General features: G+C 42.5%; 2 protein-coding genes and 2 long non-coding RNA genes across 4 annotated transcripts; 1 reads left to right on the top strand and 3 right to left on the bottom strand.

The window, feature by feature from the left end:
• Window positions 1–882: 882 nt before the first annotated feature.
• LOC114768942 (uncharacterized) lies at window positions 883–4,261 on the top strand. The gene is made up of 3 exons (XR_003743164.1): window positions 883–892; window positions 1,008–1,119; window positions 3,482–4,261. It is a non-coding gene; the product is annotated as an uncharacterized LOC114768942 (long non-coding RNA).
• On the bottom strand, window positions 2,458–5,511 carry spcs2 (signal peptidase complex subunit 2). Its single transcript, XM_028961484.1, has 5 exons — window positions 5,473–5,511; window positions 5,057–5,140; window positions 4,692–4,852; window positions 4,053–4,187; window positions 2,458–3,641 (listed from the first exon to the last, which is right to left on the bottom strand). The coding sequence occupies exons 1-5, from the start codon at window positions 5,509–5,511 to the stop codon at window positions 3,455–3,457; spliced, it is 606 nt and encodes a 201-aa protein (XP_028817317.1). The 3' UTR covers window positions 2,458–3,454.
• A 1,296-nt stretch (window positions 5,512–6,807) lies between these two features.
• Window positions 6,808–12,044, bottom strand: rnf169 (ring finger protein 169). Its single transcript, XM_028962009.1, has 6 exons — window positions 11,657–12,044; window positions 11,208–11,266; window positions 10,454–10,552; window positions 10,180–10,289; window positions 9,810–9,909; window positions 6,808–9,718 (listed from the first exon to the last, which is right to left on the bottom strand). The coding sequence occupies exons 1-6, from the start codon at window positions 12,003–12,005 to the stop codon at window positions 8,567–8,569; spliced, it is 1,869 nt and encodes a 622-aa protein (XP_028817842.1). The 5' UTR covers window positions 12,006–12,044; the 3' UTR covers window positions 6,808–8,566.
• A 656-nt stretch (window positions 12,045–12,700) lies between these two features.
• LOC114769266 (uncharacterized) lies at window positions 12,701–13,543 on the bottom strand. Its single transcript, XR_003743200.1, has 3 exons — window positions 13,365–13,543; window positions 13,155–13,266; window positions 12,701–13,073 (listed from the first exon to the last, which is right to left on the bottom strand). It is a non-coding gene; the product is annotated as an uncharacterized LOC114769266 (long non-coding RNA).
• Between the last annotated feature and the right edge of the window lie 529 nt (window positions 13,544–14,072).

The following is a 14,072-nucleotide window of genomic DNA, read 5'->3' as shown; positions in this document are numbered from 1 at the left end:
ATGCACTCTTCACCCTCCTACCATCTGGGAAAAGGTACCGAACCATTCGGGCCCTCACTGCCAGACTCTGCAACAGCTTCATCCCACAGGCCATCAGACACCTGAACACTCTGTCCACTCTGGACTGACACACACTCGCACTACTTCTCTTATACTGAGTAATATTATCTATTATTGCACTATTTTTACTTTGCACCTATATCATTCATTTCTGATATATTTTAGCACTGTCTGTCTCACTGTTTGTCTTTATGTTTTTGTTAAATTGTTTCTCTTGCACTGCCTGTGTCCCGGTTTATGTAGCTCTGTTTGTCTGTGTCACACACATGCACTTTTTTTTTAAATGTCACAATTAGCATCAGGTGCCAAAGAAACATTATTTCGTTTGTAGCTGAAATGTAAACAAAAGGTCAATTTGAACATTTCCATTACATAAAATTGTTGTTATAACGCATTAATAACAATGAATTTATTTAATCTCAGATCATTGAAGTGATCTGAGATCACACTCAATGCTGTATGACAATAAAAGTACATGCAATATCTGTATTTCCAACCCCAACTTTTAACAGTAATTAAACGTCTTTAAAAATGTTTTTAAATGCTTTTACATTCATTAATGTTAGTAAAAAGAAACTTGTTCTCGTGTTCTCTCCTAATTTAGGTGTTAAGTTATACAAAATAAGAACAAAATAGCTTTCATAATTTGGTGGGATTTTGTAAGGGGTTGCTTTTTGAATTTGCTCACTCACCCGCACTGACCCCTCCCCCTTTGGGCTTGAAATACAGTATAAATGCAGGCTGGTCCTGGCTGGCCCCCCCAGTTTCAGAAACAACATGGGGGGACTTGGATTGGTGGTCTTCTTTCTGCTGCTGCTGACAGCTGGAGGAGGTAGTGTGCAGCTCATCGTCTGCTGACGTTAACACAGCCAGATGTGTGTGTGTGTGTGTGTGTGATGTGCATACTCTTTGATTACTGACCACTCATCCATTCTGTGTTACTCTAGCCACCGACACAGAGGTACAGGTATGGACCTGTGGGTACAGGGGCCTTTGCAGGAAGTACTGCTACGCCCAGGAGTACATGGTCGGTTACCATGGCTGCCCTCGCAGATACAGGTACATCACCCTCTTTTTACAACACACCGCCTGACATGACATCACGTTGCAGCGTGTTTTGAGTTCTTCACACTTACAGCTTTCTCCATTTTACTATATTCACAGATGCTGTGCGATGCGGTTTTAACCGTTGCCGCCGCTCATGACTGATTTGTTCCCTTGTGAAATATGATTTTTCAAAATGTTACTCTTATCTATTTTTGCTGTGTTACGTCTCATATCAATTTGTGCCACATTAACACTTTTACTGTACTTTTATATTAGAAAACTCATTAAAACATTTTAACAACAGTTTTCTTGGGGTGTGTGTGTGGCTGTCTTGAATGATCTTGCTCGTGTTCTTAATGTGCAGTTCAGTCCATATTCCCTAACATGTAGATATTAAATACATGTCACTACTAGATAAATGTCAGTGATTGATGTCCTTGTGTCGGTTGACTGTACAGCTACAGGACAAAATACAAAAAAAAAAAAAAAACTTGTTACATGACAGCACTAGTTCAATTAATCAAACAGTGCTTGATTCTAAATATTCAGAAACTTGAGAAACATTTGTGATGTGATATCAACATGGCTGCATAACAATAGATAACGGCGGATTTTTGCTTGACAAAAGAAGGTGCAGTGACAAAAAAATCTAAGCCCTTTGCAGAACAAATTTAAACAGATTGCATGGCATCCAATATTTCCAATACTGTCCTGAAAATTCTAACAGGCATTTCATGATATCTAGCCCTGCCTTGAGTGGGGTTTAAAAAAAAAAAAAAAAAGACATAACGGTGAAGCCAGACATGGCATCCATAAACAGGCACGAGCTCAGCCGCTCGCTGCATTGTCTTCTGGTTTATCGCTCCCATCTTTGTACCTCTGCAATTGGGTCAGCACAGCGTGACACAGCCACAATGGAGCATCACCCCCCCCCTCCACGCTCACACACAAACACGCAGACCTGTTTACGGGAGTTTTGTTCTCAGTCTCCACAATAACATCTGCAGTTCACCCAAGCCCAGCCAACCCGTGATGTCCAGAGGGAGGGCAGGGGGGTGTGGATGAACGTGGCGGGCATATTTATCTGCACACGTCACATGCAGCATGTTGAACTGCACCCTCACAGGGAATTCCTCGCTTCTGCAAAGGGTAAAGTGTTAGAGCATTAGCCAAATTAGATTGCGTGCACGTTAATCCGTTAAGGAGATTTTAGCTAAACTTACTCCTACAGGAACTTGGTGTCTGTTTTTATATATAATCACACAAACGAAAAATTACATGCAATAAACAGTAATAATAAAAATATATATAATTTGTCTACTTATATTTAAAACAGGAAAGCACACCAGATGTAAAAATGCCATTTTTTTATTAGACCTTTTTTTGGGAACAGGCACATACAATAAGAGTAGCATAAGCCAAAAGTCTACAAAGAATTTGCAAGAGTCCTCTAACGAACTAATTTGAACACTGCACAGAAGGGAAAAAAAAATTTAAAAAAGAGAGAGAGAGAGAGAGAGAGAAAACCGTATGCAGGCATATAGGTGCTACCAGTTACAAAATAAGTTCCATGATTAAGAACCTGCGGCCTGCGTATTACACCCCCGAATACTGGAAAACTTATGGTCATGCACTCCTGAGTGTGGCTAACTGTTCCAAACCATCTTCGTAACCTTTTACAAGAATAAAAATTAGATGTATCAAAAGACGCATGGGGAGGAGAGTGTTGGACGTGTATAGATCCAGTCCCTTTTACAGCTGCTTACTCTTTAAATATAGCGAAATGCACACAAAGGGGGGGAGGGGCTGTCAAATTTTATAAGGCTCTTACAACAAAAATCATAAGAAAACACAAAACTCACTTTCTTTATAAGGCGTTGCATTCATTGGTGACCAAAAAAAAAATGCTGTTTTGGGTCAATTTAAAATGAAATCTTCCCATAAGTATCGCTGTAACACTTTAATACTACAGGACTCAGGAGAGCGTCTCTCTTCTGAATGAGCCGGCAGTGGAGGGCGTCGGCTATGATGCTTGTTTTTAGAACAATCCAATGCTGGCTGAACTCAGCTCTTCTTGTCCCCAGACATGAAAGCGTCTGGCAGGAATTGCATTGGGTTCAGTTTCACATTCACAGATTGAAACTAAGCTTTTTAAATATAAGCACTGGTCAAATAAAAAGAACAGAAATTAAATAAAAGCAATAAGAAACAAAGCAACCAAAATGCACTTTTGCAGACTTTTATGCAAATGAAACAACTTAAACTCAGAAACAGACCTGCTCCGGTTTCACAAACCATGTATCGTCCTAGAGTGAAGCTGGTACCATCAATCAACTTCGGATGCTTACTATTTCATTTTCTTTTCTGTTATCAGGCTGTCGTGAAGCTTTGAGACACACTTCTCATACTGGTCCATCACCAGCGTTCCATTCTCATCGAAGAACACCCCCACAGACTTCGTAAACTCACTCTCTCGCGACCGTTTAGTTTTGCCATCCCTGAAGGAGACCCTCAACATGTACTGGTCATCAAACCTGAAAAGAGGTGCAAATTTAAAAATGACGATGATTACTATGCATGTGTCAATTTCATCCACAATCTTAGTGTTCTACCCTGCACCCATGACTGCCAATCACATGTGACTGGCCAGGACAACTTCACAGGCCATTATAGGCTCTAGTCCGGGCATCTCACAAAGAACAGTTTTCAGGGTGACCCCAGATGAAAGCCCATGAGACCCACAACAAAAACAAACAAAAAAATGAGTTGGCAGGCTATATGAAGGTTTATGTGAGAAAATATTATCATATAGTGGGTCAAAGTGGGGTAATTATCAGGTCTCGCCACTTGATAGCCATATCAGTTTCAAAAGGCTATACCAGGACATGAATTAACGCATTATGTTGTCAAGAGAACATGTTTCTGAGCAGAGAAAGCGTGCACACCTTTTAAGACTGGAGGAGAGCTGCCAGATGTGGTCTGGGTCCATGCCGGCCGGGTCCTTCTGAAGAGCAACCAGAAAGATGTTCTTCTCTTTGTAAGATGTGTAGAGCGTAAGAATGCCCATCATGATAAAATATGTGAGGCTCCGTTAAGGAAGGGAAAACAAAACATTCAAGAACAGGGCTCTAGAGACAAAAAAAAAAAAAAAAAATCCACAGAGGTTACAGCGGCACGATCAGGCATTCAGATGAAAAAAAATTCTCCATAAACTCCCTGTGGTTCAAGACACAGACACGTTCCCGCTCCCCGATGCCTTTCAGCAACAGATCATCAGGCTGAGATGATATTAAAGTTCAAGCCCTTAAAAAACTTGCACTTTTAATCTCGATTTTCTTTCTATTTCATTTAACTTGATTTAATTTCAGCTCAGTGAAGCACTTTAAGTAGTGACCTTTCTTGCAGAATTGTGCTTCAAAAAACAAGTGAGCCTGTAAAACTGTTGTTAAATGTGATGCCGTTGCATATTTGGTGCACCTAACTTTTGTTTGCACCAGTGCAAAAGGTTAGACCTAAAGAACAATATGGAACTGATAACAAATATGAAGGCACAGAAGCATTAAACATAATGCAGCAAAGGATATGAAACAACACAACAAGCCAGGACCGGCTTAGACTCAGGGAATGGATGAAGATAGTCCCATATTAAAGCTACAATGGCAAAAACACAGGACACTGTGCAAATGAAGAGACGGCCATCGACAAGCCTGAAGTTCTCCATGTAGCCATATTTCTCCAAGAGAACCTGTGAACAAAGGAACAAATGTGTGAAAAAGTGTGAATGTGAAAAAATAATGAAGCACAAATGTATATGTTTACATGTTTTGCTGCTAAAGGTTCGGCTTGCCAAACCTACAGGTGACCATAGTGGTTCGAATCGAAGGTTTTGAATAGTAGTCTAATTTCTGCAATTGTGCAACTAGATGCATGGATGCAGACAACTGCTGACCTTTTTGGCTGCATCATCCAGGGAATTCTTCACAGCTGCACCATCCCATTTGTCCACCTTCACAGGTTTTTCGTCAATCCTCCACTGCAAAACAGAGCAGCACAATCACGCACGCTGTTGCCGGGAAGAAGCGGCCGGATGCGACGGGCAGGTAACGCGACGCTAATCGGGCTGACGCGCCGTCGCGTTACGGACGCTCCATCCGGACCTCCACGCCGGCGGCACGTTAACAGCCGCTGGTTAGCTACACGTCTTCGGCCAAGTTCCCCCCCCAGCGCGATGCGGGCAATGGCCGTTATCCGGTGCGGTACGGCCAACAAGACAAGAGCCCGAGATGCATCAGGGGTGGAGAATTTTACGGCAAACGCGGAAACGCTAAAAACCCGACGACGAGTTACAAACGACAATAATCTTACTTTTTCCAGCAAACCACTCTTCCCGTTCCTCGCCGCCATCTTTTCTTCCTGGTGGTTTGCTGTGACCTGGGACGACGTGATTGGCCAGCGCCACGTTTTAACCGTCCAATCAGCAGAGGCGCAGCCGCGCGTACGCACGTCCTGTAAAAAGCACCTTCGCTTTGAATTTACGTATTTGGCGGCATTACGTTGAAGCCCAAGTGGTTCGTTTCGTTCGCGACTGTGCAACAGCCAACACTTAAGCAACACTCGCACAGCGGGCTCGAAAACACGAGCCCCATGACGGTCTCCCCAAATTTGTATTTGCGGAAATGTAAATCATTCCTCGGCTGTTTAAGACGCGTGAGTCAGAAGACTTCTGCTTCTTAATTTTACATATACAGGACACACCTTCTCATTCACATGTGTTTTCTTTTTTCATGACCATTTACATTGGTAGATTCTCACTGAAGGCATCAAAACTATGAATGAACACATGTGGAGTTATGTACTTAACAAAAAGTGGAGACCTGACCTCCACAGTCACCGGACCTGAACCCAGTCGAGATGGTTTGGGGTGAGCTGGACCCCAACAAGTGCTAAACACCTCTGGGAACTCCTTCAAGACTGTTGGAAAACCATTTCAGGTGACGACCTCTTGAAACCAAGAGAACGCCAAGAGTGTGCAAAGCAGTAATCAGAGCAAAGGGCGGCTATTTTGAAGAAACCAGAATATAAAACATGTTTTCAGTTATTTCACCTTTTTCTCCACGTGTTCATTCATAGTTTTCATACTTTCAGTGAGAATCTACCAATGTAAATGGTCATGAAAATAAAGAAAACACAATGAAGGAGAAGGTGTGTCATAACTTTTGGCCTGTACTGTTTTTTTGCTCACGAATACCAAAGTACTTAATCACAAAATGTTTTCTGCTAACCCCACAAGTCTCCAGTGGGATTCGGGCAAGGCCTCTGGTTCAAGTTTCCACAAAACTGGAAGCAAAGAATAGTCTAAAATGTCTCGGTATGCTGAAGCATAAAGAAATCCCTACGCTGGAAATAAGGGACCCTATACAATTTCCTCCTCCACCAGGCAGGTCATATTCTTCCAACTCACACTGTAAGCCCACATCCCCACTGCTCCGGAGTAAAGTGGAGGCATGCTTTACGCAACTTCACTTCTGATCTTGGCATTGATCTTGGTGACGGGAGGTTTGCGTGCAGTTGCTCTACTATGGAAACCCCTTTTGTAAAGCTCCCAGACTTCTGATGTTACCAGAGTTACTGCAGGTGAAATGCCCTAATTTTATCTGACAGCCATGAGAATATCTGATTACTTAAGAACTGAACAATGGCAACATAACAAACAACAGCTTTATTTGAAAGGATCACCAGTGATAACTGTAAAGAACGTGTTGATTGACAAGGTTAGGCAAACCTGGGGGGGAAAACATGATTCTTTTGAAGTACATTGCATAATAGCATAATTTGAAGTGCAACATGTCTTACCATGCCTCACAAAATAATAAAAATTAGTATATATCAAGCCAGAAATATTTTTAAGTCCTAAATTAAGGTCATATTACATCAACTTCAAGTGTTAAAGAATTATAAATAAAAACATATATACTCTCACATAACTCTATATTGGGTCTTAAACATTAACCTTTCCAAATACTTTTGATAAATACAATTTACATGCCAGAATTACTCAACACTTGACAAGCCAAGTGCTTTTAAAAAAGAAACTTTAAAAACAGATCCTTCACCACTGAATTGTTTAAAAAAAATAAAAAAAGTTCATGTACAGTACTGCATAAAACCAGTAAGATTTAACCACACATTGGATAAATTCAACATGTAATATAAAGAAAAGACAGCCAAGACAGAAGGTATAACAGAGAAGAAGGGTCAGGTTGGCACAGAAACTAAGAACTGCCTTTGCCACTATATTATGGCCCTAATCTAAAAAAGGGAAACATGGTAAGTATGCACGCATATGCATATACACTGTGCATATCAATAAATGTATGCCATACTTCAACCCAGCTAGGTAATTTATAGATACTGTACATGCCTATTGCTCCTTTTTGGCATTTGTGGTTTAGAAAATATAGTAATCTATGGTTATAAAAATAAACTCTCACATGAAAAAAGTAGCCCTTTGAAACTTCTGATTGGCTAAAAAGAGCGACCTCTTTAAGCAACATTAAGCATCGTACTTCATTTTCCTGTTCGCCATGACACACAGTATAGTTTCCGCTATGAACAATGTGAAAGTTAAAGCTTGCAATATATCTGAGATAATTATTGAGAACATAAAAAGCATGTTCAGAAATTCTTGCCTGAATGAAGACCCAGGACTTTGTGTACGTAGTAAGTGCCACCCTGAACATCTGGATTGGACAGGTTATTCAGACAGTATATTCAGCCTATTGCTAAAAGTACAGTGAAACAGTATTGCATAAATCAAATGAAGGAGAAAAAAAAAACAAACATAAAAGCACAAATTCTAACGCTCTGTGTGTCGTCTTATTTGGCAAGATAGTTTGTGCAAAACACCACAGAAGGGCTTTGTCTCCAAAAACTGGCATACAAACAGGCTACAAATGTAATAAAGTTTCAGCAACATTACGTCGTCTTGCTATGATCCTCAAGAAACCTCCATGTTGTTTCAAGACATGCAAATATAATTCTGCATAAAAGTGTAACACAGTTGTACCAAGTATTTCATTCTCATGAGATATTTTTTTTTCTTTTAAAAAAGGGAATTTGACCACACCATGCGAATCACACCAGGCACTAGCTATGCCACATCCTTCTGAGGCTGCATCTGAAGGTCAAATTCAGGTTTGCTCAACCTGAAGGCTGCTTCAAACCAGCTCAAAATGCAGAAGATATATTTGGTGTCATGTCAGTGAATGTACATCTTGCAACATGCCAAGCACCATAATACGGAATGTGATTTTAAAGGATGATATTCCAATAGATAACTACGCTACGCAATGCTGCCCTGTTTTTCTTTCAGCAACAGTGTGAACAGTAAATTAATTTCAGAATAAAAAGGAGAAAAAAAAAGCAAAATGACTAGAGAGTCACTCGTCTAAGAGTCTTCTTAGCTGTTATATTTAAAGTGCTCCACCTTTCTAGAGATTCTTCCAGATCTGCGCGGATTCTGTTGAGTCCTGCCGTCCCTGTTTTGGTCTGAAGTTGATTTTTGCCTGTCCATGTTCTGATATTCCCTATCAAACTGTCTCTGGAGCTTCAGCGCCATCTCACGGTCCTCTCTTTCCTGGTGTAGCCGTTGCACATACAGGCCAACCTCCCCAAAACTGATGCTCTCCTGCTCCTCCGATCTGACCCTTTTCGTCCTCTCTGCCTGCACTAGATGTTTTGTCTTCTGGCTCCTCTTCTTACCCCTCTGTGAGGTAGGTCTGTTCTGGGCGTGGCCCTGTGCGTCTGTCAGTCTTTGATTGCCATGTCTAGTTTCTGCAAAGCCATCATTAGGTACTGGTGTGTTCTGCTCACATGATGCAGGGTCAGAAGGAGCTTTCATCCCAGCATGCTCCTCCAACTGCCTTCTGCGTACACATTCATTACTGATTTCATCCGCACGTAACGTTGACGAATCGTCCGCCGACCTAAGCGGGAGTCCCGTCTCGCCAACAAACGCATCGAATATTAACTTGCGCTTGTTGTTTGAAACATTTTTCTTCACCTTTCCACCACACGTGCACAAGCTCCCTGCCACGTTTTTTTTCCTTAAACCACAGCTGCAGAGTTTATGGACGTCCTCCCCTTCCAGGAGGTTTGGTTTGAGGCTAAGGTCCTCAGCCAAGGGACTGGTGACCGTCCCCTTCGAGGTCACTGTAATAAGCTGTCGGTCCACCTCAATCTGCCTCCACTTCTGAAGGATGGTTGGGCTGGCCTCGTAGCTGGTGTGTTTCTGAAGGCAGCGGGTCAGATTCCGAGGGGTGGACTTCACGATGGTGGGCTCCATCACACGTCCGTCCGGCAGCCTCTTTGGAGGGGTGCAAGGCGAACAAACAATGGGCTTGAAGTGGTTCAGCTCCTCCGAGATGCTGTCATTGCTCTCGGGGCTAATGGAGCGCTCAGCTTTGGACTGGGGTGCCAGGAATGGGGTGGAAAAAGCCAGGACACTCCGCCAGTGATGCCTGCGCTCGGAGACGAGGACCGGTGCCGAGAGCGACCGGCTGTTCTCGGACGACAGCAAAATTCCCGCATTTAAGCTGTATGAAGCGCTCGACTGTTAGGAAAGGGGGAAAAAAAAAAAAGCAGCAAAGTTATTAAAACCTGCAAATATGGGAATACTGAAACAACGCTGCTGCAAGTCCCACCTTGTCCAGCACCGGCAGCTGTGGAAAACTCTGCACCTTCCCTCTGATCTCCTCCGAGTCGGTGCAGCTGCGGCTTCTTTGCAGCACGGTCTTCTGTAGTCTGATGCGAAACAAAACTTCTGTAGCACGTTATATTGCACGATCACAAGGTTAATCAATTAATCAGTGCTGTGGTTTACACACAAAGACCAATTACTTACTCAGCACTAAGTATTGTGATTAATAACGCCGTTTAAAAAAAGTGAACTGTTTAGAAGAGAAAACGCCCACTTTTGATGGTACTGTTGATAGTCTTTTTTTAAATGTAATGGCTGTAGAAAAAAAGTAGCTGTAGCTGATATGAACACATCACATAAACAAGTGACCATACCCTCGAACGAATGCTGGAGAGCTTCTTGTTTTACGAACAAATGCAGACACGTGCCTGGTCCTCCTTCCAATAGGCTCCTCGTTCTCAGAGTCTGACAGCACTCCATACAACTGAAAAGAACGACATATTTCCAGACTCACTGATGTCAATTCCACAATCCATTACATGGTGGGTTTTTTCCTTTATGAATATTCTGTTGGGATTAAAAATGTCTTTCCTGACTGTACACATTCAGCTTCTAGATCTAAACTCATAAAAATGAGTGAAGACATACAGGATCCTGGAAGTGTTTATGAGCACTGCATTCTCCTTTTCTTTGAAGGAGAACTCTTCTTTTATCTTTCTTGTCCTCTTTCTCCTCACTGGTCACCACCTGAAAAACAACATAACGCAGTCCACGTGAAAACGTTTCGATCTGGCCTTGCGTCCACTCGAGACCGTGTTTCAGGGGCCCAGAACGGTTATTTTCTGAAACGGGTTCCAGAGCAAATTTCTCTTTTCCGCATCTCCATGTGGACTGCAGAGCGGCCGTATTAGTGCCACGTACCTCACTGGGGGAGCAAACCTCCAACCTGACCTATAACCCCGAGCGTCATACATACAACAAAGGTGGATAACACGTTCATGGCTGGCTGCAGAACCTCATAAAGCAACTACAAGAAATCCTCTCTAATGAAAAGGCAAGGCTGCAGACGTGCTCTGCCAGTTCGACACACTGCGGAACTAGAAGTAGACGCGCGAGTGGGGAGTTACAGCGCCACCAAGAGGTGTGGAGGGGCATTAAAACAGCATTCAGGATATTCCCTGCCTCCTTTCAGATAAAGCTCAGTGTGGACATAGGGTTTTTTGTTTTTTTTTTTCGTTTTGGAGAAAATCGTTTTCGTGTGGACAGGGCCTTCTTGCAACGCAGACAATGCAGTCTTACCTACTCAAAGAGACGTTAATTTTTAATAATGATCAATAAACAAACCATTCATAATTAATGCACGTTAATACATATGCCACTATATAAAAAAAAAAAATCTCACCTTCATCTTTTGTTTTTCAAACTCCTGCTTGCGGATTTGAACCGGGGAACGAAATACTTCTGTTTGAGGGGGAAAAAAAGAAACATGAGGCAAAAAAAAAAAAAAAAAAAAAAAAAAAAAAACTCAAAACAGACGTGACAGACGCAAACAACAAATACCCCCCTTCCCCACCACGGTCAACGCAGTAGTGTGGCAGTCACCTACAAACTTGTCGCCCGCGTCAGCGGACATGCCCGGGCCAGCCACCCTCCCGGAGGGAAGAGCGGGGCGACGACGCGACTAGTACCGTAACTAGTACAACTCTCCGCGCATTCTTACTACACGCCGGCGGCGTAGCGGCGCTTCGGGACGTCACAAATAGTAACGAAGGCGCAGTTACTTTTACTAGCGACGCGTAAGCGGAGGAGGGCGGAGGAACGGGCGCTAGCTGTCAGAGTAAAGTCGCCCACCTTCGCCCGCGGCCTGCCCGTCGCGCTGCTCCAGCCGCCGCTGGCATTTCTCCGGGTAGCTCCTCCGGACCACGTCCCACAGCTCGGCGTTCACAAGGCCCTTCTCCCGGGACCGCTTACGGGCCCAGCTGGACACCCGCAGCCGACAGCGGGGGCAGCACGAACTGCGCTCGAAACAATGCAGACACGCCGAGTGGCCGCACGGCATGGTCACGGGCTCCAGCAGGATGTCCGCGCACACCGGGCACCGCACGTCGTCCATGCTGGGCGGCCGCGGCGCCGCGGCGGGCCCGCTTTTGGCCCTCGGTGCTAAGCCGCCGACGGATTTGGCGGACCCCACGGCCGCCATTTTCGTTGGTTTCTCCCTGCGCGTAGTTTTGAAAACAAACCCCGCCCAGCGGAGGAATGAATGGGGGTCGGGGGTCAGGGGTCAGGTGAAAAAAAAAATCATAAATTCTATATTTGACTATCAGTCTATTTTTTACATTACAAAAAAAAATTACAATCATGTAATAAAAAAAAAAGTCAACTCTAAACCAGGGAGATTCTGCTGTCATGGCAGCTTCTCTCCTCAACGCTCTCCCCATTCACTCGTGTTAATGAGCATCAAATTAATCGGATTTTGATGGTGACAACGGCGAACAAAGCAGCCATGAAGGAAAAGAGGAGACATTCATCAAACACACTTTGCTTTGTCCTTCTAGTTGCATTAGACGGTGGCAGCAAAATACGTTTATTTTCAATTAAATTCTATGGACAGTGAAGTATTCGACATGTTAATTTCCAGTGGATGAAAATCAATAATCTATGGCTAAAATGCCATGTTGTGTGGCAAGAAATCCCAATCGGGATGATCCCATATAATACTATAGAAGTAATTGTTCTTCATTGATTTATATTAATCCAGCTGATTAGTACCTTGAACTTGTATTATGTCTTAATCACAGAATCTTCTTCAATCAACTGAATCATCATGGAGGGAAAATAATTCATTTTTTATGAGTTAGCGGTTGTTTATTAATAAAGTACAATAAGTATTCATGATTAATTACTACTTAAATTGCTGAAGTTTATTTTGATACCCTTCCGAGCTTCCACACACGTCTAAATGTCCATTAACTACATTAACACACAGTTAGCAATGCTGACATAATCTAATTTACTTAATTCAAAAGCTAGGCCAAAATATTTAGGTATGATATTTAAAAGGATAAACATTTGAAGATATTAATGAATTCCAAAATGCCAAGAATGTATGAATATTTAGATCAGCAGAGAGGGCGCACAAAATAACAAGAACGGCAATGGTGGATGACGGGTGGAGGCTGCATTTCTTCTGTAGTGATATCGCTGTGATGAAGATTAAAGTCTTGGTTGTCCGTTCCTTCCTTTCCATTAAATTTTTGAAACGCAGCATCTGAAATAAGAAATTGAAAAAATGTTCATAAACAGTACTGGAGCTGATCCAGACCTAAGGTTACTGTTAAGGTAGACTTACACGAACCCCTTTTCACAGCCGTATGGACCAAACATAAGTTCTGTCGGCAGGCAGTGGGATCGACACACGCCACTGTAATTTGCGCAGCCCCAGGGAAACATAGCTGCGGCATCTGCCATGCAAGTAGAAGATCAGGTAGGCCGAGTGCAGTCTAAAACAGGCACATGATTACAAATTCAAAAATATTAAAATGACCACGAATAAACTTACCAGTTAAGAATATAAAGCCCAAAAGCATGAAGAAGAGAAAATATGGACGAGACATGATAAACCTCTGATGTTTCACGTTCCGTAGAATTCCCGCAATGCCACGAAGTCTGAGATGCCAAGGTTTTTAAGTGAGAGCTTGCTTTGATAAAAGAAGACACACTCCTGTGTTTCTGTGTTATACGCAGCAACGTTCAGTTCCTAAATGTGATTATGCACAACAGAGTCAGATGAGCGGGCCACGTCATGTTTAAACTAATTTAATACCATCTGCCTTAATTCAAAGGTCTGTCTGTCATTGCCACCATGTGACAGTGATGGAATAAAGAAGCCAGGAAATTAGTTTCACCTGATTTCTAAAACAGACAGAAGAAGCTCCTACATTTGGAATCCAGAGAAAAGGGTATGACAGTAATGTAATTCCACAGGCATAAGGATCCAAAAAGAGAGTTTGCAATTTTGTTTTGAACTCCATGAACACCATGCAGCTATTTAATAAAAGCAGTATTCAAATTCAAAGATATGTGTGTTATTGTATCTTTACATCTAATACCAATGACTAATACACTAGAATTCAAAAGATTAAAGTCCTTTAGTCCTGATATAAAACAATTTTGTATTCTAAAAAAAAAAAGATTATTTAAAAAGAAACATTGCATCCAGACATACCTATGTTGTCATTGTTAACTGTCAGCTATGGTAGTGGGAATT

The sequence above is a fragment of the Denticeps clupeoides genome, chromosome 19 (assembly GCF_900700375.1).
Source record: "Denticeps clupeoides chromosome 19, fDenClu1.1, whole genome shotgun sequence".
Lineage (NCBI taxonomy): Eukaryota > Metazoa > Chordata > Actinopteri > Clupeiformes > Denticipitidae > Denticeps > Denticeps clupeoides.
Note: the sequence above shows the minus strand (reverse complement) of the source record. Positions and strands in the feature narration are given on the sequence as shown.